This window comes from Coffea eugenioides, chromosome 6 (assembly GCF_003713205.1).
Source record: "Coffea eugenioides isolate CCC68of chromosome 6, Ceug_1.0, whole genome shotgun sequence".
Lineage (NCBI taxonomy): Eukaryota > Viridiplantae > Streptophyta > Magnoliopsida > Gentianales > Rubiaceae > Coffea > Coffea eugenioides.
The window spans coordinates 46,004,120-46,006,023 of record NC_040040.1 but is presented as its reverse complement, the minus strand read 5'-3'; the positions used below and the strand labels follow the sequence as shown (position 1 = coordinate 46,006,023).

The 1,904-nt window shown below is 34.2% G+C and overlaps 1 protein-coding gene across 1 annotated transcript; it reads right to left on the bottom strand.

Moving 5' to 3' along the window:
- Positions 1–1,154: 1,154 nt before the first annotated feature.
- On the bottom strand, positions 1,155–1,904 carry LOC113774240 (probable aspartic protease At2g35615). Its single transcript, XM_027318797.1, has one exon. It carries the CDS (start codon positions 1,902–1,904, stop codon positions 1,155–1,157), a length of 750 nt encoding a protein of 249 aa, XP_027174598.1.

Genomic DNA, 1,904 nt, shown 5'->3' with positions numbered 1-1,904 from the left:
ATGCAAGTTCCTATGTACGGCAGCATTTGTGTCAAAATAGGGGGAGTGAATAGAGTTATAATGAATCATTATCGTAACTATCCTACTCCTACTACTATGGCTTGTTCTTGGTATCAAAAGACAGAAAAAAACGATGGTTGTGGTGATTAGATGAAAGTTAGCCATACTTTCTGACTATTACACAAAGGTTTGCTGCAAGCAAATGTGTAAATGTGTAAAGTATTTTAAAGGATTCTCTCTTCCCAAATTTGTCATCTCATGTAAAACAATAACACATAATCTTAATTTTCAATGTTATTGTCAATCAATCAGCACTAGCCTGCAGCTAAAGTTGGTTGTTGTTTGTTGATAATGTAGAGTTGGCAAGAGAATTATATTAATTACATGTCCTCACACGATGAAGCACACGTCTACCTTGTAACAACCTCAAATATATCATTATCATTACTCTATAAAAGGTAGGATGAGTCTTGGTAACAGGGAGTGTAAGTGTAAACATATTTTGCTTTTAGTTTTTGTTTAGCCTAAATTACCCTCATGTCTTTTAATTAGAGTTATTACATTTCAATCATGAAACTAATAAGAAAAAATGAAAAGTTTCAATAAATTATATCTAAAAAAGATTGGTAATAAAAATTAAAAATCACGCATTTACAACTGTATTCGTCAATCATTTTCTTCAACTCCAATTATTGAAATATTCACATTCGATCCTCTCAAAGTTAACAGGCATTTCATTCATGTCAAATGATATATAGAAATATTTTTGGAGTTCTACGCCAAGAAGACTGTGATCGACACCATTCTCTGCAACATTCAACACACTTAAACATACCACATCTGAGTATACTTGCTTGAACAAATTCTCTCTATCTAATTCCATTGTTGCTCCATCAAAATGAAATGCTATTGTTGTAAAGCCCTTAAAATCCCTAAACAAGTGTCCAATATAGCAATGTTGATACTTGTCCAAAAAGAAATATCGTCTTTCTAATGAGTCTCCTATGTAATCAAGTTTCTCGTATGCAATATCATAAAGAAAACTCAAACTTGAACCTGAATCAATAATTGCACCCCCACCACTTTTAAAATTATCGATTCTTAAATCTTTTTTGTCATTAATGCCTTCAAGATTTACGTAGTAATTGAACTCCCTAATTTTCAACTCCTCCGGACTTTATCCCTATGATTAGTATATTTTTTTCACCAAATGGATCGTTTAAATTTCCAATACAATATGAGAACTCACTACTATCCAGTTGTGAAGCTAATGAGATTCCAGAAGGGCCAAGCCACAAGACACGATTGAACTTGTCTATGTAGCTATTTTTTCTAGTACATCCAAATAACGGATTTAACTCATGCGCTGGTTGGTTGTCAAATGATGAACCGAAAATAAATCGTTCAAATGCAAGATTTCCACGGTCAACGACTTCACCCAAATATTTCAATACATACCAGCAGAGAGTGGGTGTTGGAATACATGTTAATGGAGTAGATGAACAAAAGTCCTCGCACCTCACATTAGCAGCATATATTGAAGACTCCCCAGGCCAATAGTTTTTATAGAATGTCCTATTGCCGCCTATACCAGGTTTGCACTGAACCCAAAGTAGATTACTACCAGTAACCAACGCAACCAATTGAGCAGCATCCCGTGAACCAATGTTGAAACCCATAAAAAACGCAGGTATTGATGTTTTAACAAAAATTCCAGTCTCGAAATCAGTATCATGATCTGAATCATCATTTGAATCATCTGAATCATCTTGTACTGTCACCTTCAAATCTTCTTGCATTGTCACCTTCAAGTATCTTAAGCGAGATAAGGAAATATGCAAATCCCTGTGTACGGCAGCATTTGTGTCAAAATAGGGGGAGTGAATAAAATTATAATGAATCAT